The sequence below is a fragment of the Mobula hypostoma genome, chromosome 11 (assembly GCF_963921235.1).
Source record: "Mobula hypostoma chromosome 11, sMobHyp1.1, whole genome shotgun sequence".
NCBI lineage: Eukaryota > Metazoa > Chordata > Chondrichthyes > Myliobatiformes > Myliobatidae > Mobula > Mobula hypostoma.
The window spans coordinates 100,335,627-100,360,227 of record NC_086107.1 but is presented as its reverse complement, the minus strand read 5'-3'; the positions used below and the strand labels follow the sequence as shown (position 1 = coordinate 100,360,227).

General features: G+C 42.9%; 1 protein-coding gene across 1 annotated transcript in view; it reads left to right on the top strand.

Moving 5' to 3' along the window:
• LOC134354009 (ubinuclein-2-like) overlaps positions 1 to 24,601 on the top strand; it is an 80,688-nt gene that overhangs the window by 22,532 nt on the left and 33,555 nt on the right. The window contains exons 9-10 of the mRNA XM_063062658.1: positions 10,359 to 10,477; positions 13,617 to 13,730. Coding sequence (XP_062918728.1) covers positions 10,359 to 10,477; positions 13,617 to 13,730 — 233 coding nt within the window. The remainder of the gene's footprint in view (positions 1 to 10,358; positions 10,478 to 13,616; positions 13,731 to 24,601) is intronic.

Sequence of the window (24,601 nt, the reverse complement as noted above, 5' to 3'; positions counted from 1 at the left end):
AGGGATAGACATGAAAGAAAAGGAGGTGGGGTGGCGTTGCTGGTTAAAGAGGAGATTAACACAATAGAAAGGAAGGACATAAGCCGGGAAGATGTGGAATCGATATGGGTAGGGCTGCGTAACACTAAGGGGCAGAAAATGCTGGTGGGAGTTGTGTACAGGCCACCTAACAGTAGTAGTGAGGTCGGAGATGGTATTAAACAGGAAATTAGAAATGTGTGCAATAAAGGAACAGCAGTTAAATGGGTGACTTCAATCTACATGTAGATTGGGTGAACCAAATTGGTAAAGGTGCTGAGGAAGAGGATTTCTTGGAATGTATGCGGGATGGTTTTTTGAACCAACGTCGGGGAACCAACTAGAGAGCAGGCTATTCTGGACTGGGTTTTGAGTAATGAGGAAGGGTTAATTAGCAATCTTGTCGTGAGAGGCCCCTTGGGTAAGAGTGACCATAATATGGTGGAAGTCTTCATTAAGATGGAGAGTGACATAGTTAATTCAGAAACAAAGGTTCTGAACTTAAAGAGGGGTAACTTTGAAGGTTTGAGACGTGAATTAGCTAAGATAGACTGGCAAATGACACTTAAAGGATTGACGGTGGATATACAATGGCAAGCATTTAAAGGTTGCATGGATGAACTACAACAATTGTTCATCCCAGTTTGGCAAAAGAATAAATCAAGGAAGATAGTGCACCCGTGGCTGACAAGAGAAATTAGGGATAGTATCAATTCCAAAGAAGAAGCATACAAATTAGCCAGAAAAAGTGGCTCACCTGAGGACTGGGAGAAATTCAGAGTTCAGCAGAGGAGGACAAAGGGCTTAATTAGGAAGGGGAAAAAAGATTATGAGAGAAAACTGGCAGGGAACATAAAAACTGACTGTAAAAGCTTTTATAGATATGTAAAAAAGAAAAGACTGGTAAAGACAAATGTAGGTCCCCTACAGACAGAAACAGGTGAATTGATTATGGGGAGCAAGGACATGGCAGACCAATTGAATAATTACTTTGGTTCTGTCTACACTAAGGAGGACATAAATAATCTTCCAGAAATAGTAGGGGACAGAGGGTCCAGTGAGATGGAGGAACTGAGCGAAATACATGTTAGTAGGGAAGTGGTGTTAGGTAAATTGAAGGGATTGAAGGCAGATAAATCCCCAGGGCCAGATGGTCTGCATCTCAGAGTGCTTAAGGAAGTAGCCTAAGAAATAGTGGATGCATTAGTGATAATTTTTCAAAACTCGTTAGATTCTGGTCTAGTTCCTGAGGATTGGAGGGTGGCTAATGTAACCCCACTTTTTAAAAAAGGAGGGAGAGAGAAACCGGGGAATTATAGACCGGTTAGCCTAACGTCGGTGGTGGGGAAACTGCTGGAGTCAGTTATCAAAGATGTGATAACAGCACATTTGGAAAGCGGTGAAATCATCGGACAAAGTCAGCATGGATTTGTGAAAGGAAAATCATGTCTGACGAATCTCATAGAATTTTTTGAGGATGTAACTAGTAGAGTGGATAGGGGAGAACCAGTGGGTGTGGTATATTTGGATTTTCAAAAGGCTTTTGACAAGGTACCACACAGGAGATTAGTGTGCAAACTTAAAGCACACGGTATTGGGGGTAAGGTATTGGTGTGGGTGGAGAATTGGTGAGCAGACAGGAAGCAAAGAGTGGGAATAAACGGGACCTTTTCAGAATGGCAGGCGGTGACTAGTGGGGTACCGCAAGGCTCAGTGCTGGGACCCCAGTTGTTTACAATATATATTAATGACTTGGATGAGGGAATTAAATGCAGCATCTCCAAGTTTGCGGATGACACGAAGCTGGGTGGCGGTGTTAGCTGTGAGGAGGATGCAGAGTGACTTGGATAGGTTGGGTGAGTGGGCAAATTCATGACAGATGCAATTTAATGTGGATAAATGTGAAGTTATCTACTTTGGTGGCAAAAATAGGAAAACAGATTATTATCTGAATGGTGGCTGATTAGGAAAAGGGGAGGTGCAACGAGACCTGGGTGTCATTATACACCAGTCATTGAAAGTGGGCATGCAGGTACAGCAGGAGGTGAAAAAGACGAATGGTATGCTGGCATTTATAGCGAGAGGATTCGAGTACAGGAGCAGGGAGGTACTACTGCAGTTGTACAAGGCCTTGGTGAGACCACAGCTGGAGTATTGTGTGCAGTTTTGGTCCCCTAATCTGAGGAAAGACATCCTTGCCATAGAGGGAGTACAAAGAAGGTTCACCAGATTGATTCCTGGGATGGCAGGACTTTCATATGAAGAAAGACTGGATGAACTGGGCTTGTACTCATTGGAATTTAGAAGATTGAGGGGGGATCTGATTGAAATGTATAAAATCCTAAAGGGATTGGACAGGCTAGATGCAGGAAGATTGTTTCCGATGTTGGGGAAGTCCAGAACGAGGGGTCACAGTTTGAGGATAAAGGGGAAGCCTTTTAGGACCAAGATTAGGAAAAACTTCTTCACACAGAGAGTGGTGAATCTGTGGAATTCTCTGCCACAGGAAACAGTTGAGGCCAGTTCATTGGCTATATTTAAGAGGGAGTTAGATATGGCCCTTGTGGCTACGGGGATCAGGGGGTATGGAGGGAAGGCTGAGGCAGGGTTCTGAGTTGGATGATCAGCCATGATCATAATAAATGGCGGTGCAGGCTCGAAGGGCCGAATGGCCTACTCCTGCACCTATTTTCTATGTTTCTATGTTTCTTTTTGTTGGCTGGCTTCCAGATGCCTGACTTCCATGGTCAGCAAAGATTAAAAAGCGTCAGTGAGAGACCTGGCAATCTACCTTCCGAAGAATCCTGGGATACATCTCATCAAGTCCTGGGACTCATCCATCTTTAAACTCCTAATGATATCCAATACTCCTTTTTACATAGAATGTAGAACAGTAAGCACAGGAACAGGCCATTCGGCCCACAAAGTTGTACTGAACCAGCTAAAAAGCAAATCAAAACCACCCAAACACTAATCCCTCCTACCTACACCATGTCCATATCCTTCCACCTTCCTTACACCTATGTGCACATCCAAACGTCTCTTAAAAGCCTATAATGTATTTGCCTCTCACATTCCGTTTGAACCTACACCCTCTCACCATCAACGCATGCCATCTGATATTAGACATTTCAGCCCTGGGAAACAGACACTCTCTGTCCACTCTGTCTATACCTCTCATAATTTTATAAATTCTATCAGATCTCCCCTCAGCCTCCGGTGCTCTAGAGAAAACAGCTCAAGTTTTTCCAGCCTCTCGTGACAGCACATGTCCTCTCAACCAGGCAGCATCCCACAGTCTAATTTTTCCAGCTGTGCATTATGATATTGAAATTGACCTTCCTGCAATTCAGCATTTTCATTTCTGGGACCACCCTTATCCTTTTCCATTACTATTTTGAAATTTAAAAGTTATGACGAACTCCAAAATATTTTCCCATTGACGCTCCAATCATTTCTCTGGCTTCATCTCTCAAGATTGGATCCAGTACCACCCTTTGTTTCCAACAACTATCCTAAGAAACTGGTTTTAAAAGCTCTCCTGGACCCTTTAAAAATTCCATTTAAAATCAGGGAAGGTGAAATTCCTTATTAATGTAATTATTCTTGCATTGCTCTGTCATTTGTCACATAATCTGCTTCTTTGTCTCTCACTGTTTAAATGCCTGTTGTACCCATATAACTATATTTAAAGAGATTTGTAGACTATCCTTCCTGACTCCCGAATTAATACTGCAATGCCCCCATCTCCGTTACAACCCTTTCCATTATGCCTGAAGGTACTATACTGTGGAAAGTTGAGTTGCTGGCTCTTCTTTCAACCATATCTCTGCGATAGCAACAATATTATATTTCCATTTGCTAATCCATTCCTTCAGTTTATCTGTACTCATCAGACTCCTTTCATTAAAAAAGATGGAATTTAGCTTGTGTTCCTATAAGCCATCCCAATAACATGAGCAAAGATCTCCACAAGAGGGTTGACCTGTTCTGGTTCATTTCCAGGCCTTGCCTTCCCAGGAAAGATCCCAGTAATCCAAAAGCCCTCCCTTTGCACCATTTCTTTCATCAAACCTGACCTCCAATTCCTAGTGCATGGTGTTGGAAATAATCCAGAAGTTGCAGCCTTCAACTCCTGCTCTTTAAATCTGCTACTTAGCTCTTTGAATTCATGTTGCAAGACTTTATATCTCCTTTTACCTGTGTCACTACTAATGTGAGCTTAATGCCTGACATATTACCCTACCCTTTAAGAAGGCCTAGCACCATTTTATGACGTTCTTCATTCTGATCTCAGGGAGGGGAAGCGCCGTTGGATTCATATCAACAGTGCCTGTCCATTTGACTTGCATCTCTACCGTATCATCTTTGGTCACCTCCTTTGCTCTTGTGCAGTTGAGCCACCATATTGCCATAAGTAGAGATGCATTTTCCATTTTCCAACATGGTGAAATGATTTTTGGCATGAGGTTCTCTGCGGTTTGCCTGCCTCCTACTTGAAAGGGCCCAGTTATGAGGAAAAGATTATAGAAAATTTTTCATCAAAGAGGCAGAACAAACACAGCAGATTGAATTGTTTCTTTATATTTTATCAGATAATTTAATCCTGATAACTCCCAGACTGATCAGGATAATTCAGTATGATGAGCGGGAGATAGTAAAGGATTCCAAGCTTAACAGATTGATCTTCGATACTGAGCTGCTCTGTGACCACGTAGCACATCACCAATCGCAGTGCTGCTATACCATCCTAAATACTCTTTGTGTACTTAGAAAGTGAGTGAAAGGTTGAAGGTTTTGTTTCTTGTTTTAATTTCTGAGATAATGGAGTCATTCCAGAGTGAATTAGTTGCCCGTCCTAATTGTTTCTGCCACCCTGAAGGAATGGCAAGATATTTCCAAGTTGGAATAATGTTTATGTTGCAAGTCTTGACATTTTCACACTTTAAAGTGATTGACGTTGTCAGGGGAGATGTTGGCAAGAACCTGTAATGCATTTTGTAACTGATCCCAGCACCAACCACACTGCTGTTTGTTCAGGACTGAATGTTCAGGGTAATGGACGGCTTGCCAGTCAAAGTGGGCTGTATCGTCCTGAATTGTTCTGGTGTATTCTTGGAATTGCACTAAACAGGAAAGTATGAAGTATTCCATCCCACTTGTGGTGTGATGGAACACTCACTCTGCAAGTAGATGCTGGTAAGCCTTTGTTGAGTCTAGCCTTGAGTCACTCTCTGGAGGGTACAGTGTCTGACCTGGTTTAAGTGGCTTGTTTCTAGTCCAGTACATTGACGGTGGAAGACGGCAATGGTACTATTGTTGAATGGTGAAGGTGGTTTGTTAAGTGCTCGCTTGTTCGTAATGGGAATTTCTTGGGGCAAGCCTGCAGGGCTTATGATACTTGCCATACCATTCCATGCCTGAATGTTGCGCATATATAGTTAAAATAATTAGTGCAAAAATAGAAAATAAAAGTAGTGAGGTAGAGTTCATGGGTTCAATGTCCATTCAGAAATTGGATGGCAAAGGGGAAGAAGATATTCCTGAATCACTGAGTGTGTGCCTTCAGACTTCTGTCACTCCTTCCTGATGGTAACGATGAGAAGAGGGCATGTCCTGGATGGTGGGGCTCCTTAATGATGGACACCACATTCCTGAGGCATCGCTCCTTGAAGATGTCTTAGAAACTACAGAGGCCAGTGCCCATGAGGGAGCTGACTAATTTTACAACTCTCTGCAGTTTACTTCGATCTTGTGCAGTAGTTCCCCCCTGCCCATAGCAGACAGTGATGCAGCCAGTCAGAATACTCTCCATGGTACATTTGAATAAGCTTTCAAGTGTTTTAGATGACAAACCAAATCTCCTCAAACTCCTAATGAAATATAGCCGCTGTCTTGCCTTCTTTATAGCTGCATCAATATGTTGCAACCAGGTTAGATCCTCAGAGACCTTGACACCCAGGAACTTGAAATTGCTCACTCTCCCCACTTCTGATCCCTCTATGAGGACTGGTGTTTGTTCCCTCGTCTTACCCTTTCTGAAGTCCACAATCAGCTGTTTGGTTTTACTGACACTGAGTGCAAGGTTGTTGCTACGACACCACTCAACTTTTAAGAAGAGAAGGTCGTTGATAAAACAGTTAAGGTGGTTGAGTCTTGGGCCGTGCCCTGAGGAACTCCTGCTGCTGTCTTGGGGCTTAGGTAAATGTCTCTCTGTAAACCACATAACCATTTTCCTTTATGTGAGTGGAGACCTCTTGACCAGTTTCCATTCCCATTGACCTGTTTTAACAGGGCTCCTTCTTTCAAGTGCTGTATTGAAGTCACTCTTGCCTTGCCTCTCCTGTTTTGCATGGGTCTTGGCTGCAATAATGTTGGATATAGGAGCACAGTGATTGGCTTGGGTGCGCATTAAGTAATTATTAATTTCAATGAGGAGAGAAAGGTTCTATTTACATATTTGTAATTTACATATTTGAACTCTGAGTTAAAACTGTTTAATTTAAATGTATTTAAATTTTTTTTGTATTTTGCAGTATTTTAAGTGTCTGATCTTTCTAAGGCTTTAATTTTAAAATTTAATTATTAATCCCCTGATTTGTTGTAATTGTTGATTGTTACTGATTGTCGGCGGCATTCACAAAGTTAAGTTTTTTTCACAGAAAGCCTATGGGTGCGGCTCTTTTGGCTATCAGAGGAGCACGAGGTCTTGATTTTGGGAGCTGAATTCATGGATTAGGTTGCTGCTGGAGAGGGAAAGGAAGCGAAATATATATAATTAAAAGGGAACTTTATTTCTCATTTTCTTTCAAAATCAGTCTATTAATTTTCAAGAACATTAAGCATGAGCTTAGAGAGCTTTCAAGAACATTAAGCAAACACTAAACTGCTGCTTCCATAACCAATAATGACAGATCTGCTTGAGGAAAGGGAGTTTACAGGCGGAAACCTAGATTCAAATACAAACAGGTTTGATTGTTCCTTATCCATTTTTGTTTGAAGAACTTCAGATACCATGGAAGTGAGAAAGCTTAACCTGTGTGTGTTAACTGACTGATTTCTGAAGCCACCTCTTGGCTTGTGTGAAAGTCGATAAAATGTGGTTTGGGGGCAGAATGATCTTCATGGATCACTAGTTGTGCATCGCAGCTTTTGGCCTATATTGGATGGTCTTTCCTGAAAAGGTTAATCAATTATCTGTCTTTATCTATCAATTAGTAGCTGACTCTGAAGCCCTGCAGGTCACATGAGAATTCCAACAACATCACTATATATTACCCATTGCAAAATCAAAAAGTACGAATGCCAACCAGAAACCCAGATAGTCAGGATGCGCAATGACCCCTCGCTCCCCGTCATCCTCAACACGGGTGCCCCCTCCCCCCCCCCAGAGCTGTGTGCTGGGCCTATTGTTGTACATTCTGGTCACACATGACCTCACAACTAAGCACCCGGATAATCACATTGTCAAGTTCGCCGATAACATGACATTGGTGGGGCTTGTCACCAGCACCGATGAGATGGTGTATAGAGAGAAAGTGGAAGAGCTTGAGGCCTGGCAAGTAACTCTCCTTCAATGTCAACAAGACAAAGGAGATGGGTATCAACTTCAAAAGAACTCACACCTTGCACAACCTCTTATGACATCGGAACACATTCTGCACAGTCAGAAAAGCTCACTGACACCTCTACTTTCTGAGAAGGCTGGAAGAGAGCAGGATTGTGCATACCCACACTCATTTCGTTCTACAGATGCCCAGTAGAGAGCATCCTAACAAGCGGCATCACTGCCTGGTATGGAAGCTGCGCTGTGGTGGACAGGAAGGCTCTAAACAGATGTTCAAACCTGCCCAGTGCATCACTGGCACCAGCTTACCCACCATCAGAAAGGTGCTGGAAGAGAGCCAGTAACATCATGAAGGATCCCACCCACCCTGCTCACGGGCTGTTTGCCCCACTCCCTTCAGGGAGGAGGCTGCACCGCATCCACACCAGGACCACCAGACTCAGAAATAGTTACCTCAAGCAGCAAGCCTCCCCTTCACACACCCCACCACCACTCCTTCATCATTTCCTGTCAGCCACCTTATGTACAGACACTCCTGTGCATGGCACCGCTTTATGGACATGCAATCGATCTATGTACATAGTCATAGTCATCCTTTATTGATCCCGGGGGAAATTGGTTTACATAAGCTATCTTATGTGTTTATGTTTATTGTGTTTTTTTATTATTGTGTTCTTTATCTTATTGTGCTGCTTTGGAGCTAGAATAACAATTATTTTGTTCTCCTTTACACTGACATTGAACAATCATAAATCTTGAACAGAAGTGTTTCCCTGAAGTTCATTAGCACAAACTTTAAGCATCCTGCCCAATTCCTAGGCTGTGGATCAGACTGGAAGCAGCAATCAGAGCTCGTGAAATTCCCAAACAGAGGATCTAGAGTCTAGATTCTAGATTGTTTGTTTTACTCAGGGCTGAACAAACCATACCGTTCTAGTTCCTATTGTGAAGGTGCTTTGGGCAGCAAGCAATCTGCTAGAGGAACACAGCATACTGTGGAGGGGGAAAGGAATTGTCAACATTTTGAGACAAATTCCTGCATCGGCGTCAGCTTGACCTGCTGAGTTCCTCCAGGAGGTTTTTTTTTGTTCAAGGTTTCATCATCTGGAACCATCTCTATTGTTCTTTCAGTAGTAATAGATTACCTAAAATAATAAATGTGCGCTCTTATAGACGTTGCCTTATTTTCGGTCAATGTTGCAGTTGCAAACTTTTCCATTAAAAATTCCTGTGTTAATGCTTATAGTAGAAATTGCCTGTGTAAACTTGTCACTATGCTCATGATATACTCCCAGGTCTGCCCCTCCCAACTGCTTTAATTGTGTTGGAGAGAACCTCTAAATGATTCATAAACACGAATTCTGCAGATGCTGGAAATTCAAGCAACACACATCAAAGTTGCTGGTGAACGCAGCAGGCCAGGCAGCATCTCTAGGAAGTGGTACAGTCGACGTTTCGGGCCGAGACCCTTCGTCAGGACTAACTGAAGAAAGAGCTAGTAGTCCTGACGAAGGGTCTCGGCCTGAAACGTCGACTGTACCTCTTCCTAGAGATGCTGCCTGGCCTGCTGCGTTCACCAGCAACTTTGATGTGTGTTGCTCTAAATGATTCAAGTTGTTTACAGTAGTTAACTCCATAATTTTTGTTCTTTAATTGTAAATAAAATCAACATTTATATTCGTGAAGAATGTGTCATTTTAAAATGGTGATGACCTCCTTCGAATCTTACATGATTTCTTCTCCGTTATGTGCACTGCCAACGGAGGTTAAACTATGCTGAGTAAATTTGCTTCCTTCCCAGTCTGTGGAGATTAGGGATTTAATCCTGACTCCAGTGGTTTGAGGCTGACAGTCCAGTGAAGTACTTTATACTTTATTGTTGCCAAACAATTGATACTAGAGCGTACAATCGTCACAGCGATATTTGATTCTGTGCTTTGTGCTCCCTGGAGTACAAATCAATAGTAAGTAGTAAAAATTTAAATTATAAATCATAAATAGAAAATAGAAAAGGGAAAGTAAGGCAGTGCAAAAAAACCGAGAGGCAGGTCCGGATATTTGGAGGGTACAGCCCAGATCCGGGTCAGGATCCATTCAGCAGTCTTTATCACAGTTGGAAAGAAGCTGTTCCTAAATCTGGCCGTATGAGTCTTCAAGCTCCTGAGCCTTCTCCCAGAGGGAAGAGGGGCGAAAGGTGTGTTGGCTGGGTGGGTCGTGTCCTTGATTATCCTGGCAGCACTGCTCCGACAGCATGCGGTGTAAAGTGATTCCAAGGACGGAAGATTGGTTTGTGTGATGTGCTGGGCTGTGTTCATGATCTTCTACAGCTTCTTCCAGTCTTGGACAGGACAACTTCCATACCAGGTTGTGATGCACCCTGGAAGAATGCTTTCTACGGTGCATCTATAAAAATTAAGTGAGGGTTTTAGGGGACAGGCCAAGTACTTGTGGTATTGTCATGGAAGTTAACTTTCAAACAAGAAAACGAGATCCTTTCTGCTTCCTGGGATCTGGTGCCGCTGTTTGAAAAGCAGGATTTCCCTTACTGTCTAGATAATAATTAACTCCAACGAATATTCTAAAGTAGAATGTGATCGGCGTGCTGTTTGTGTATGTTTGCTGCATGCATATTGGCAGCAATGTTTCTTATAATATGACAAAGACTGTACTTCAAAACAACTTCATTGACTGTGCTGTGGGGTGTGCCGAGTTGTAAATGCACGACAGAAGTGCGAATTGTATTCCTTTATCAACATCTCTGTTGCCTTTGCAGGATGAGCGGTTACGTGATCCTACACAGAAACTGAAGGAAGCAGTGGCAAATGCAATGCCGGCACAGTTGATAAAATACCAGGAAGAACTGCAAGCACACACAAAGGCCCGGTCTGCCAAGTATGTGTATCCTTACACCTTTCTCCAAGTGTTTTCTCCCAAGTGCTGCACAAAACTTCAAGTACTGGACTGTAACATTTTGAGGGTTTTGTGGAACTGGAGGAAGTTATGTGCGTGAAATTGTTGCTGGGCAGGGAGCTAGGTAAGTTAATGGGGTGAAATGTGAACAGGACTCTTACAACATAGAGTGATGATGATCACCACCCTCTCGTGTGTTAGCTTGAGATGTTCAAAATATCAAACCACTCAGAAAGCAATGGTTACTCAGTCAGCAGTAATCCCCACCACCCTCTGTTCTTCAGTGACTAAGACAACTTACAGGAAAAATGAATCAACATCAGTGTCCTTTTCCAGTGAGGCTCTAATTGCACCCAGTTGTCTCTGGTGGGCAAACCATAGAATTTATATTTCCAGCACTTAGGTCCCTGAAGCAAGCAATTGACACTGAGTTTCCATTCAAATGATTATTGGGAGATTGAAAGAAAAATGCTGAGGATCTTCTTGGGGGTTTGGAGGGAAGGAAACATCCCCTCCAACTGACCCATGCCTGCTCAGAATGGAGTGTCCCAGGTGGCACTAAGAGTCTCAGGTCTCTCCATTAGGAGCATGTAGAAACCCAGTAATAATGTGGAAAGGAGCCCATCTGCCTGTGTCAGGCACTGATGACAGGCTATAAATCTCACGTAGATCTCCTCAGCCACAACAGAACTGAATTGGAAGCAGTTCATCCTCAGTCCTCAGCGATTGTCTTAAGAAAAAGAAGATGATGATGATGATGGAACATGATTCTAGGTTTATGAAGGATGGGCAATCAAGCAGGAGAACACAGGGTAGGCAGTAGTTTCAGCAGCACATGGGTTGAGGCAGGGATGGAGTCAGGTAACATTGTGGAATTTGAAGAACCATGAAAGATTAGCTGACCTTGACTGCCAATGCAACAGGTCATCACCATTAATTCTGATTTCTGGACTGAGGAAATCACTTAGCGTTTGCACCCCTAATGTTGGAGAGACTTCATAGGTGAGGAATGCATTATGTGCGACCACTTCAAAGTTCAAAGTAACTTTATTGTCACCATGTACTACACTGAGATTCATTTTCTTGGAGGCATTCACAGTTGAACAAAGAAATACAATAGAATTAATGAAAAACTACACACAAAGACTGAGAAACAACCAGTGCGCAAAAGAAGACAAATCAGGCAAATACAATTCATAAATAAATAACACCAAGGACGTGAGTTCAGTGATGAGGTGAGTGAAGTTAACCATGCTGGTTCAGGAGCCTGATGGTTGAATGGTAATAACTCCCTGAATCTGGTGGTGTGGGAACTAAGGCTCCTGTACCTCCTTCCCGATGGTAGCAGTGAGAAGCGAGCATAGCCTGGGTGGTGCGGGTACTTAATGATGGATGCTGCTTTCCTGCGGCACTGCTCCTTAAAGTTCAAAGTACATATATGTCACCATAGACAACCCTGAAATTCATTTTCTTGCGTGCAAACTCAACAAATCTATAGAATAGTAACTATAACAGAATCATTGAACAACCGCCCAACTAGGCTGTTCAACCGGAGTGCAGGAGACAACAAACTGCAAATGCAAAAAAAGAAGAAACAATAATTTAAATAAATAAGCAATAAATATAGAGAACATGAGATGAGTCCTTATAGATATACTCAATGGTGTGAAGGGCTTTTCCTGTAGTGGACTGGGCTATATCCACCACTTTTTATAGTTTTTTCCACTCTTGGACGTTAGTGCTTCCATACCATAATGCAATCTGTCGGGATACTCTTCACTGTGCATCTGTAGAAGTCTGTCGAAATTTTAGATTGCCTGCCAAATCTGCAGAAACTTGTCACTGAAGGAATTAAGGAGATGAAATTGACTTTCAGATGCAGAGAAAGGAAGAAATGTAGGCAAGAACAAAAGAGAAAGTTTTTTTGTCTTTGTCTTTACTTCTCTCAGCCCTGAAACATTAACTGCTTCTGCATTTTCTGTCCTGGTTAAGTGCTTCTCAGCGAGGTCTAAACAAGGTTGCGTCAAAATGAAGCAGCAAGTCATTGTTCCTTAGGCCCATTGATATAGAAGCAGTAGCTTTTAGCAATTCGTGTTTCTACAGCCCTAAATCCCTTTGCTTCTAATTTATTGCAAATTGTTTGAATGTAGTGTTGAGCTGAAGTACGTGGAGGCAATATGCATTTGTTTCTCATTTGGCAACTTTTTTTTTGGTCAGGTTGCATCATGCCCTCTGAAAAGAGTAAGTGTTGGAAAGACTCAGCAGGTCAGGCAGCACCTGTGGAAAGGAAAATAGCAATGACCTAAAACAATAACTGATTTTCTTTACACATACGCTGACTGACGTATGAATGCTTACAACATTTTTCTGTTTTTTACAGTGCTATGCAAAAGTCTTAGACACATATATAGCTAACGTGCCTAAGGCTTTTGCAACGTACTTCATTTGTCAACATGGAGCAGAGAGTGAGTTTGCAAATCTGGCAGGAGAAAGGACTGTTGGGAATGGTGATGGTGGCGGAGCACCGCGGGAGGGGTGTGGGACAGATGGTAGAGGAGGAGTGCCAGGGTCAGGGGGTTGGCACGGGTGCAGACATACCCAGCCCTGAGACACCAGGCAAGGTCATTTGATTCCAAACAGTTGGTTTATTGATCATTACGGAATGTCTCTCTTGTCGCTCCCTCCCCTTTCCTTTGCCCTTTTTCCAACCATGGGTCCCCTCTCCCTGCCTCCTTCCCACTCTCAGTCCACAATAGAGACCCGTATCAGAATCACGATGGTCATCACTCACGTGTTATGAAATATGTTTTTTTTGTGGCAGATGTACAGTGCAATACTTAAAATTACTACAGTTCTGTGCAAAAATCTTAGGCTCCCTAGCTATACATATATGCCTAAGAATTTTGTACAGCACTGTATTTCTCATTTCCAGCTTCTGTAGGTTTTTTGTCTTTCATGTACTGACTGTACGTTTCATCCTTTCCCACTCTTAGACTTTTGTTATTGCTTAGGGTTGGTGCCTATACCTGTGTGAATACTGCAGATGAACAGCTCTCTGTAAATGCAAGTTCAGTGGGGAATAGTTCCCAGCTCTCTGTGATACACTTGGTTTTTTCCTCAGGATAGCATCTGAAGAGGATCGAGATAAAAATGGATCTGAAGAGGAGGATGACGATAAGCCAGGCCGAAGGGTATCAGGACCACGGAAAAAGTTTCTTTGGAATGATTATGTCAGGTAAGAGTTCTATGAGCTGAGGGGTGCTTTTACATTTTTGGTGTTGATAATTATGATTATCACAGTGCATTGAGGAACCAAAAGCAATGTTAATAATTGTATAGTTATTCAAAGACTGAAAGTCAGTCTAAACAAACAGTGATACCTTTCAAAACCAATAGTGCTGTATTTATGTGTAGAAGGTTTGGTACTACTCTGAGGACTTTGATTTCCAATGTAATTATTGTTTTATTTCCGATCTCTTTATCTTACCTGGGAGCATAAAAGTAGAGTTGGATATTTTGTATCAACTTTGTTTGCCCATCATTGTCCCATAAACCACCTAACAATCAAATATCTGTCTCAGTAATTAAACTTCAACAAATCCCAGTACCTTCACCCTTTTGAGTGGCGAAAAATGCAGGTAGCACTTTCATCATTCAAGTGAGACTTTAATCTTGAGGAAGCAGTCATGGCCAATATTTATCCATCAACTTACATCACCATAAAAGAATATTTAGCTTTTCTTAATCTAAATTCAAAGATCATTTCCAAAATAATTTACTTAATCTTCCTTAAATAAACAATAATTCGGTCCTTCCTGGAATGGCTATATTTGAGAATGCAAGATACATGAGATTAGATGCTTCCATTTTTTTCAAATTCCATTCTCTCAGTCCCTTTGCCTCTTCTAGCCTGGTCTCCTTATTCCAATTTTTGCCAATTCAACAAAACACTGACTGCATTGGTGCTGCTTCCTGCACACATGCTGAGCTCGTTGACTTCATTAACTTTGCCTCCAACTTTCATCCTGCCCTCAAGTTTACCTGGTCCATTTCCGACACCTTCCTCCCCTTTCTAGATCTTTCTGTCTCTATCTCTGGAGACAGCTTATCTACTGATGTCTACTATAAGCCTACTGACTCTCACAGCTATCTGGACTATTCCTCTTCTCACCCTGTTTCTTGCAAAAATGCCATCCCCTTCTCACAATTCCTCCGTCTCCACCGCATCTGCTCTCAGGATGAGGCTTTTCATTCCAGGACGAGGGAGATGTCCTCCTTTTTTAAAGGAAGGGGCTTCCCTTCCTCCACCATCAACTCTGCTCTCATACGCATCTCCCCCATTTCACGCACATCTGCTCTCACTCCATCCTCCCACCACCCCACTAGGAATAGGATTCCCCTTGTCCTCACCTACCACCCCACCAGCCTCCGGGTCCAACATATTGGTACCAATGACATAGATAGGACAAAGGAGGAGGTCTCTGGGAGCTGAACGTCCAAGGATACACGGTGTATTGGAAGGATAGGAAGGTAGGCAGAGGGGGAGGTGTGGCTTTATTGGTAGGAAATGATATTAAATCATTAGAAAGAGGTGATATAGGATCGGAAGGTGCAGAATCTTTATGGGTTGAGCTAAGGAATAGCAGTGGTAAAAGGACCCTGATGGCAGTTATTTATAGGCCTCCAAACAGCTGCAGGGATGTGGACTACAAATTACAACTGGAAATAGAAAAGGCTTGTCAGAAGGGCAGTGTTATGATAATTGTGGGGGATTTTAACATACGAGTAGATTGGAAAAATCAGGTCGGCACTGGATCTCGAGAGAGAATTTGTAGAATGTCTGCGAGATGGCTTTTTAGAACAGCTTGTTGTTGAGCCCACTAGGGGATCAGCTGTACTGGATTGGGTATTGTGTAATGAACCGGAGGTGACTGGAGAGATTGAGGTGAAGGAACCCTTAGGAGGCAGTGATCATAACATGATTGAGTTCGCTGTGAAATTAGAAAAAGAGAAGCCAAAATCTGATGTGTCGGTGTTTCAGTGGAGTAAAGGAAATTACAGTGGCATGAGAGAGGAACTGGCCAAAGTTGACTGGAAAGAGACACTGGCGGGAAAGACGGCAGAGCAGCAGTGGCTGGAGTTTATGCGAGAAATGAGGAATGTGCAAGACAGGTATATTCCAAAAAAGAAGAAATTTTCGAGCGGTAAAAGGATACAACCGTGGTTGACAAGAGAAGTCAAAGCCAAAGTTAAAGCTAAGGAGAGGGCATACAAGGAAGCAAAAATTAGTGGGAAGACAGAGGATTGGGAAGTTTTTAAAACCTTACAAAAGGAAACCAAGAAAGTCATTAAGAGAGAAAAGATTAACTATGAAAGGAAACTAGCAAATAATATCAAAGAGGTCACTAAAAGCTTTTTCAAGTATATAAAGAGTAAAAGACAGGTGAGAGTAGATATAGGACCAATAGAAAATGATACTGGAGAAATTGTAATGGGAGATGAGGAGATGGCAGAGGAACTGAACAAGTATTTTGCATCAGTCTTCACTGAGGAAGACAGCAGGATACCGGACACTGAAGGGTGGCAGGGAAGAGAAGTGTGTGCAGTCACAATTACGACAGAGAAAGTACTCAGGAAGCTGAATAGGCTAAAGGTTGATAAATCTCCTGGACCAGATGGAATGCACCCTCGTGTTCTGAAGGAAGTAGCTGTGGAGATTGGGGAGGCATTAGCGATGATCTTTCAAAAGTCGATAGATCCTGGCATGGTTCCGGAAGACTGGAAGATTGCAAATGTCACTCCGCTATTTAAGAAGGGGGCAAGGAAGCAAAAAGGAAATTATAGACCTGTTAGCTTGACGTCGGTGGTTGGGAAGTTGTTGGAGTCGATTGTCAAGGATGAGGTTACAGAGTACCTGGAGGCATATGACAAGATAGGCAGAACTCAGCATGGATTCCTTAAAGGAAAATCCTGCCTGACAAACCTATTACAATTTTTTGAGGAAATTACCAGTAGGCTAGACAAGGGAGATGCAGTGGATGTTGTATATTTGGATTTTTAGAAGGACTTTGACAAGGTGCCACACATGAGGCTACTTAACAAGATAAGAGCCCATGGAATTACAGGAAAGTTAGAGCGTTGGCTGATTGGCAGGAAACAGAGAGTGGGAATAAAGGGATCCTATTCTGGTTGGTTGCCGGTTACCAGTGGTGTTCCACAGGGAACAATGTTGGGGCCGCTTCTTTTTACATTGTACATCAACGATTTGGATTATGGAATAGATGGCTTTGTGGCTAAGTTTGCTGATGATACGAAGATAGGTGGAGGGGCCGGTAGTGCTGAGGAAACAGAGAGTCTGCAGAGAGACTTGGATAGATTGGAAGAATGGGCAGAGAAGTGGCAAATGAAGTACAATGTTGGAAAGTGTATGGTTATGCACTTTGGCAGAAAAAATAAACGGGCAGACGATTATTTAAATGGGGAAAGAATTCAAAGTTCTGAGATGCAATGGGACTTGGGAGTCCTCGTACAGGATTCCCTTAAAGTTAACCTCCAGGTTGAGTCAGTAGTGAAGAAGGCGAATGCGATGTTGGCATTCATTTCTAGAGGAATAGAGTATAGGAGCAGGGATGTGATGTTGAGGCTCTATAAGGCGCTGGTGAGGCCTCACTTGGAGTACTGTGGGCAGTTTTGGTCTCCTTATTTAAGAAAGGATGTGCTGATGTTGGAGAGGGTACAGAGAAGATTCACTAGAATGATTCCGGGAATGAGAGGGTTAACATATGAGGAACATTTGTCCGCTTTTGGACTGTATTCCTTGGAGTTTAAAAGAATGAGGGGAGACCTCATAGAAACATTTCGAATGTTAAAAGGCATGGACAGAGTGGATGTGGCAAAGTTGTTTCCCATGATGGGGGAGTCTAGTACGAGAGGGCATGACTTCAGGATTGAAGGGCGCCCTTTCAGAACAGAAATGCGAAGAAATTTTTTTAGTCAGAGGGTGGTGAATCTATGGAATTTGTTGCCACGGGCAGCAGTGGAGGCCAAGTCATTGGGTGTATTTAAGGCAGAGATTGATAGGTATCTGAGTAGCCAGGGCATCAAAGGTTATGGTAAGAAGGCGGGGCAGTGGGACTAAATAGGATAAAATGGATCAGCTCATGATAAAATGGCGGAGCAGACTCGATGGGCCGAATGGCTTACTTCTGCTCCTTTGTCTTATGGTCTTACTATTCTCCGTAACTTCCGCCACCTCCAACGGGATCCCACCACCAAGCACATCTTTCCCTCCCCCCCATGCTTTCAGCAGGGATTGCTCCCTGCGCGACTCCCTTGTCCATTCGTCCCCCCCATCCCTCCCCACCGATCTCCCTCCTGGCACTTATCCTTGCAAGTGGAACAAGTGCTACACATGCCCTTACACTTCCTCTCTTACCACCATTCAGAGCCCCAGTCAGTCCTTCCAGGTGAGGCGACACTTCACCTGTGAGTCGGCTGGGGTGATATACTGCGTCCCGTGCTCCCAATGTGGTCTTCTATATATTGGCGAGACCCGATGCAGACTGGGAGATCGTTTTGCTGAACATCTACGCTCTGTCCGCCAGAGAAAGCAGGATCTCCCAGTGGCCACACATTTTAATTCCACATCCCATTCCCATTCTGATATGTCTATCCATGGCCTCTTCTGCTGTAAAGATGAAGCCACACTCAGGTTGGAGGAACAACATCTTATATTTCGTCTGGGTAGCCTCCAACCTGATGGCATGAATGTTGACTTCTCTAACTTCCGCTAATGCCCCCCCCTCCCCCTCGTACCCCATCTGTTAATTTATTTATATACACACATTTTTTTTCTCTCTCTCCTTTTTCTCCCTTTGTCCCCCTCACTATACCCCTTGCCCATCCTCTGGGTTCCCCCCCTTTTCTTTCTCCCTGGGCCTCCTATCCCATGATCCTCTCATATCCCTTTTGCCAATCAACTGTCCAGCTCTTGGCTCCATCCCTCCCCCTCCTGTCTTCTCCTATCATTTTGGGTCTCCCCCCCCCCCACTTTCAAATCTCTTACTAGCTCTTCTTTCAGTTAGTCCTGACGAAGGGTCTCGGCCCGAAACGTCGACTGTACCTCTTCCTAGAAATGCTGCCTGGCCTGCTGCGTTCACCAGCAACTTTGATCTGTGTTGCTTGAATTTCCAGCATCCTCATGTTTGTGTTTTTAAAAACACTTTATTATGTCCTGAGGTGAATCTGAAGTGTTGTCTGTTCTATTGTATCTCCTTTGTTGTAGCTGCTTTCTCTCATTTTATCTCTATTCCTTGGTTAGTTTTTAATACCTGCACCAAATTCTGTTTTTGAGATGCCCTTCAGATGAATGAATTTTATTATTGACTCTCAATTGTTGGAGAGGCTGACAGACCAGAGTTTGACCTTGATGCTGTACTGCTGCACTAACTTCTCGTTTCCCCAGAAGTGGATTTAAAGGTAGTTAAATAAAAAGAAAAGGATTGAACTAGACTAGTGATGCGACTCATAGCTTGTATCAGTTCCTCCTATGACCAAGGTTACTGAACAGTCAGTACACGTGCTTCAGTAAACTGCAGTTTTTTTTTTAAGATATGAAGTTGTTCTGTTATTTTCTCCATAAAATATACTTTTCTATGCTAAATTTGAAACATATACATAAAACATTTCATCCTATGGTCTACACTCTGTGTTGGAAGATAACTTGATTCAAATCTATCCTTCTGCATTCTCAGAAATGACACAAAGCCAAGTACATGGCAGAATACTTCGTGTCCTGATTTACAGCTGATAACAGAAGTAGCAAAAAAACAGTATTGAAATTATATTAGTCAGATGATTCTTTTAAGGTTGGCCTCATCGACATTGTTTTAAAAATATACTACCTAAGAACATTTCCTTTCTCTATAGTTTTGTTTCCTCACAGTCGTACAGCACAGATACGGGCCCACCCCATCTCTGAAGCCCATTAAACACCCATCCATTCTTATCCTCTGCTTATCCACTGATATCTACTATAAGCCTACTGACTCTCACAGCTATCTGGACTATTCCTCTTCTCACCCTGTCTCTTGCAAAAACGCCATCCCCTTCTCGCAATTCCTCCGTCTCCGCCGCATCTACTCTCAGGATGAGGCTTTTCATTCTAGGACGAGGGAGATGTCTTCATTTTTTAAAGAAAGGGGCTTCCCTTCCTCCACTATCAACTCTGCTCTTAAACGCATCTCCTCCATTTCACGTACATCTGCTCTCACTCCATCCTCCCACCACCCCACTAGGAATAGGGTTCCCCTGGTCCTCACCTACCACCCCACCAGCCTCCGGGTCCAACATATTATTCTCCGTAACTTCCGCCACCTCCAACGGGATCCCACCACTAAGCACATCTTTCCCTCCCCCCCCCTCTGCATTCCGCAGGGATCGCTCCCTACACAACTCCCTTGTCCATTCGTCCCCCCCATCCCTCCCCACTGATCTCCCTCCTGGCACTTATCCGTGTAAGCGGAACAAGTGCTACACATGCCCTTACACTTCCTCCCTTACCACCATTCAGGGCCCCAAACAGTCCTTCCAGGTGAGGCATCACTTCACCTGTGAGTCGACTGGGGTGATATACTGCGTCCAGTGCTCCCGATGTGGCCTTTTATATATTGGTGAGACCCGACGCAGACTGGGAGACCGCTTTGCTGAACATCTACGCTCTGTCCGCCAGAGAAAGCAGGATCTCCCAGTGGCCACACATTTTAATTCCACATCCCATTCCCATTCTGACATGTCTATCCACGGCCTCCTCTACTGTAAAGATGAAGCCACACTCAGGTTGGAGGAACAACACCTTATATTCCGTCTGGGTAGCCTCCAACCTGATGGCATGAACATTGACTTCTCTAACTTCCGCTAGGCCCCACCTCCCCCTCGTACCCCAGCTGTTACTCCTTTTTATGCACACATTCTTTCTCTCACTCTCCTTTTTCTCCCTCTGTCCCTCTGAATATACCTCTTGCCCATCCTCTGGGTCACCCCCCCCCCGTCTTTCTCCCTAGGCCTCCTGTCCCATGATCCTCTCGTATCCCCTTTTGCCTATCACCTGTCCAGCTCTCGGCTCTATCCCTCCCCCTCCTGTCTTCTCCTATCATTTTGCATCTCCCCCTCCCCCTCCAGCTTTCAAATCCCTTACTCACTCTTCCTTCAGTTAGTCCTGACGAAGGGTCTCGGCCTGAAACGTCGACTGCGCCTCTTCCTATAGATGCTGCTTGGCCTGCTGCGTTCACCAGCAACTTTGATGTATGTTGCTTGAATTTCCAGCATCTGCAGAATTCCTGTTGTTTACCCATCCATTCTAATCCTTTTTACCAGTGTTTCGTCTGTGGTCTTCTATTTCTTAGCAATAAATTACTCCTGATAGTGCTTTTTCACATTTAAATTTCTCATCATCATCATCATCATCACCATCATCATCATCATCATCATCATCATCATCATCAAGTGCCGTGCCCAGTTTGAGCTTTGACTGCCGTGGCCCACACACTCCTGTTTTGGGTCAAGTGGATCAATTCATTGGTATTCATTTCCAATTCTCTGGCTGCTGTCTCCATCATCATTTGCCTTTGTCATCCTCTTGCTTTCTTCCCTTCAATCCTTCCCATAATTACCGTGCATTCTAACTCCTCTTTCCTAATCACATGTCCAGTAAAGTTACATTGCCTTTTCATGATTTCATACATTATTTCTCTTTTTGTGTTTGCTCTGTTCATGACATCCTCGGTAGATATTCGTTTCATCCATGATATTCTTTGCATCCTTCTCAAAAACCACATCTCTGCTGCTACAATTTGTTTCGTCATGTTATTAGATATTGTCCAACATTCTGAGCCATATAACATAACTGGATAAACGTAACATTTCAGTACTCTGAGGCGGGTTGTCATGCCTAGTTTAATTTTAATTAAATTTCTACTGTTATAAATTCTTTTTTCCACATAATTAAAATTGGATATAAATTTATTCTTTTTATAGCTTCCCACCAATGACAATAAAGTCTCTCAACATGTAGTTAAACTATTCTGTAACCAACACTACTTCACAAGATTTCATTCACATTTAAATATTAAGAAAACTATTATATTTTAGAAAAGATTAGAATAAATAAGTCTGAACTTGCATATCCACTTGCCAGAAGGACTCGCTGTGACTTTGGTTGTGTACAGCACTGTGCAAAAGTCTTAGGCACATATATATAGCTAGGGTGCCTACAACGTTTGCACAATGCTGGATTTGTCAATGTGGAGCACAGAGTGAGTTTGTAAATCTGGTGGAAGCCCTGAGACACCAGGCAAGCTCAATTGGTTTATTGATCATTACAGAATGTCTCTCTGGTGCTTCCCGCTCCCTCCCCTCTCCCTTCCCTTCTTCCCAACCATGACTCCCCTCTCCCTGCCCCCCTTCCCACTCTAGAGACCCATATCAGAATCAAGTTTATCGTCACTCGTGTGTCCTGAATTTTTTTTTTTGTTTGGCAGCAGTTCAGAGCAATACATTAAATTACTACATTACTGTACAAAAGTCTGAGGCTCCCTAGCTATATATATATGTGCCTCAGACTTTTGCACAGTACTGTATATGGGCTAAATGCCCTGCTACTTCACCAGTTAACTGAAAATAGTTAATATAGCACGCTGGATTTCACCCAGTAAACTGTTAACTCGAACACTCAGCAATACACAAATGACATATACAGAAAGTTCAGTTTTGTTTTAACCGGCAGGTTCAAATTAGGTTTTTTACTCCACTCAAAACCAATTTTGATTTCAACAGCTTAAGTTATTTGCTCTGATGTTTTAGGCTTATTGTACATGCAATTCTAGTTCACATACTTTTGAAGAATGTGTGCGTGCCTCTGGCATTTAATCTCCATCCTTAGTTGCTGTGAAGAGATGCTGATGAGGCTGTTATCATTTGCTGTGGATTGGTACAACTGAGTGGCTTTCAAGGGTAATAATAACTGAACCAAGCTTGTGACCAGAGGCACTCAAACTTAACCATGTAAAATAGCAAAGAATCAGTTAGATTTTTATCAATTCTTGACTAATGATAATGGGCAGTCTTATTGATAAAAGCTTTGTATTTAATTTCAAATTTTCTATTTTATCCTGAGATCTGTTTCCTCTTCTATAGATTATGTAATAATTCTATCTTTGTCAATAAACAGTTTTTTGTAGCATTTATGACATTTTCTACTGTACTTTTTATTTTAACTGTGAAATATTCTTTTTTATCTTCATCTTTAATCTTTTGACGCCTTGATTGCCTAGATACTGAGGAACCTTTTCTCTTGGTGAATAGAGTGCTAGGAGTGGCATGTTGAAATGTAGCTTAGCCGATTAGGTAGTTCTGCAGGAAGATCTGCAGCCTTCTCAAAAAGGTGTTGGGGCATTGGAATTTTTAAGACAGAATAGAAATATTTTCTGGGTTAAAGGTATCAAGTCCAACAATGTGTATATGAAGCACAGATCAGGCACGATCTGATTGAATTGAAGCAAGCTGAAGGAGTGGAGTGCCCTCCTGAGGTTCCTACAGTACCAGATAGTGTTCTGAGTGTGAACCCTCCATTTCCTATACATGATAGTTCTTTTGTTTTAAATCTCACCATTAATTTTCTGCTGTACATTTTCCAAAATGCCTGCCAATTTTTTAATCCTTTTCAATATTTCTGTCTTTCATGTTATTCTGTTTGTCATTTTCTATTCTACTTCATCTCTCTACAATTTCATTTTCTTCCTGAACTTAAGCCTCCCATTACTCCAGATCCAACCCAAAATGTCCATCCTCTCCCCCTTGCTTCATCATTGTCTCTGTGGAAATGTTCACCCTTGCTGCTCTTCATACTTAAATGTTTACGTGCCTAGTACACATGTTCCTAATGCAACCAGTCACCCCCCCCCACACGCACACACACAACCGTTCTTTCCTCATAGAGCTTAACAGAAGTTCAGTATATTTGCATCAGTTCCTATTTTTGTTCCAGTTGATGCAATGAATTCATCTGAATGAACTAGAGAAAAACTGACACGTTGCATAACTCAGGCACTGTGTGTTTCTTGTCGAAAAGCTGCAGCCACAGCCAGTGAAAGAAAATATCTGGAGCGTAAAATGCTTCCTGTTATTGAGGTTCTATCTATTAGAAGTCCTTTCTGTCTTAGCAGCTCAAGCACCTACTGGATGAACTGGAAATACAATTCTAGAAACGATGTCCAGTGAGAAAGCACACTACCTCTGGTTCCCCCCCCCCCCCAATACTTCCCTCCAATCACCTTAAAATCATGACCTCTCATATTAGCTATTTCTGCCCTGGGGAAAAGGCACTGGCTACTCACTCTTATCAATACGCCTTATCACCTTATACACCTCTATCTAAAGTCACCTCTCATCCTCCTTCATTCCAAAGGACTCACTCAACCTTTCCTCAGAGGGATCAGACAAATCTGGTAAATCTCCTCTGCATCCTCTAAAGCTTCCACATCCTATAACGTGACCAGGACTGAACACAATACTCCGTGTGGTTTAACCAGTTTTATAAAGCTACAGCATTACTTGGTAGCTCTTGAACTTAATCCCCTGATTAATGAAGGCCAACACACCAGACACCTTCTTAACTACCCTATCAACTTACGCGGCAACTTTTCGGGATCTATGGATGTGGATCCCAAGGTCTTCCACGCTGCTAGAACCCTATGCTCTGCCTTCAGGTTTGACCTTCCAAAGTGTATCACCTCACATTATTCTGGACTGAACTCCATCTGCCATTTCTTAGCCCGGCTGTGCATCCTATCAATATCCTGTTATAAACTACAACATTCTTCTGTACTGTCCACACCACTGCCAAACTTCCTGTCATCTGCAAACTTACTAACCCACCCCATCCATCATTAATAAAAATCACAAAGAGCAGGGATCCCAGAACAGATTCCTGTGGAACACCACTGGTCACTGACCTCCAGGCAGAATACTCTCGACATCTAGTACCACCTTTTGCTTTCTGTGGGCAAGCCAATTCTGAATCCACTCAGCCAAATTTCCCTGGATCCCATG